The following is a 1,005-nucleotide window of genomic DNA, read 5'->3' as shown; positions in this document are numbered from 1 at the left end:
GACCTTCTTCAGATATAGCCAATGAATATGCTTTGTTCACACTAGGAAGAGGATCCATCATCATAATTTGGCTTCTATACTGATTATAGGACTCATTAAGGCCCATGAGAAATTGCATCAAACGTTGATATTCAAAGTGAGTAGCATAAGTCTTAGATTCTGCACAGTCACAGCCAGGATAGGGCATTAGGGAATCATACTCCTCCCAAAGCTCCTTCATGCGTGAGAAATACGCAGCTACAGACATAGTACCCTAAGCCAAAGTAGCAATCTCCTTATGAAGATAGAAAATTCTGGATCCATCCACTTTGTCAAACCGTTCCTGCAGATCCTTCCAAACTTTCTGAGCATTACATGCATACACAACTCCACTTAAAAGCTCTTTGCTCACTGAGTTCATAATCCACGAGAGAACAATGGCATTACATCGTTCCCACAGCTCATGAAGGGAAGGGGGAAACTTATCCTTAGAACATTTACCATCAACAAACCCTGATTTAAATTTTCCTAAGAGGCCAATCTTCATATAACGACTCCATAGTGCATAATTTTTAGATCCAGATAGTTTTATGGAAACTAGAGTGCTACCTGGAGAATCACAAGGTTGTAGATACAATGAATGATTGTGATCAATCACAATTGGAGCATTTGTCGGAGCAACAGTTGAAGTACCAGCAGAACTTTCATGAACACCTTCCTCAGTAGCCATTTAATAGAGCATACAAAGCTATAGAGTAACAGGCAACAGAGAATGAATCAAATGCACACAATGTACACGCAGAAATGCACTAGAGATAGCAGAACATAGAGCTTAGATCTAGATGATAACTGCTTCTACGACAGTGTAATCAGTAATACTGAAGTGAGTCTATAAAATGAGAAGAGAAACAGAGCTGGGAAGCTTCCCAGTGGCTCTGATACCATGGTGAAATCTCAGTAATAGAGATCAAGTTCAATGGAATAGTACATTGAGGAAGAGAGAGAACTCAGAGAGAGAGAAAGAGA

The 1,005-nt window shown here is 39.8% G+C and overlaps 1 protein-coding gene across 1 annotated transcript; it reads right to left on the bottom strand.

Moving 5' to 3' along the window:
- Positions 1 to 253: 253 nt before the first annotated feature.
- Positions 254 to 709, bottom strand: LOC107853658. Its single transcript, XM_016698636.2, has one exon. The coding sequence runs from the start codon at positions 707 to 709 to the stop codon at positions 254 to 256; it is 456 nt and encodes a 151-aa protein (XP_016554122.2).
- Between the last annotated feature and the right edge of the window lie 296 nt (positions 710 to 1,005).

The sequence above is a fragment of the Capsicum annuum genome, chromosome 5 (assembly GCF_002878395.1).
Source record: "Capsicum annuum cultivar UCD-10X-F1 chromosome 5, UCD10Xv1.1, whole genome shotgun sequence".
Taxonomy (NCBI): domain Eukaryota; kingdom Viridiplantae; phylum Streptophyta; class Magnoliopsida; order Solanales; family Solanaceae; genus Capsicum; species Capsicum annuum.
Note: the sequence above shows the minus strand (reverse complement) of the source record. Positions and strands in the feature narration are given on the sequence as shown.

Excerpts from the sequence above, each read along its gene's own strand:
- LOC107853658 (XM_016698636.2), bottom strand. The coding sequence starts at position 709 with ATGGCTACTGAGGAAGGTGTTCATGAAAGTTCTGCTGGTACTTCAACT.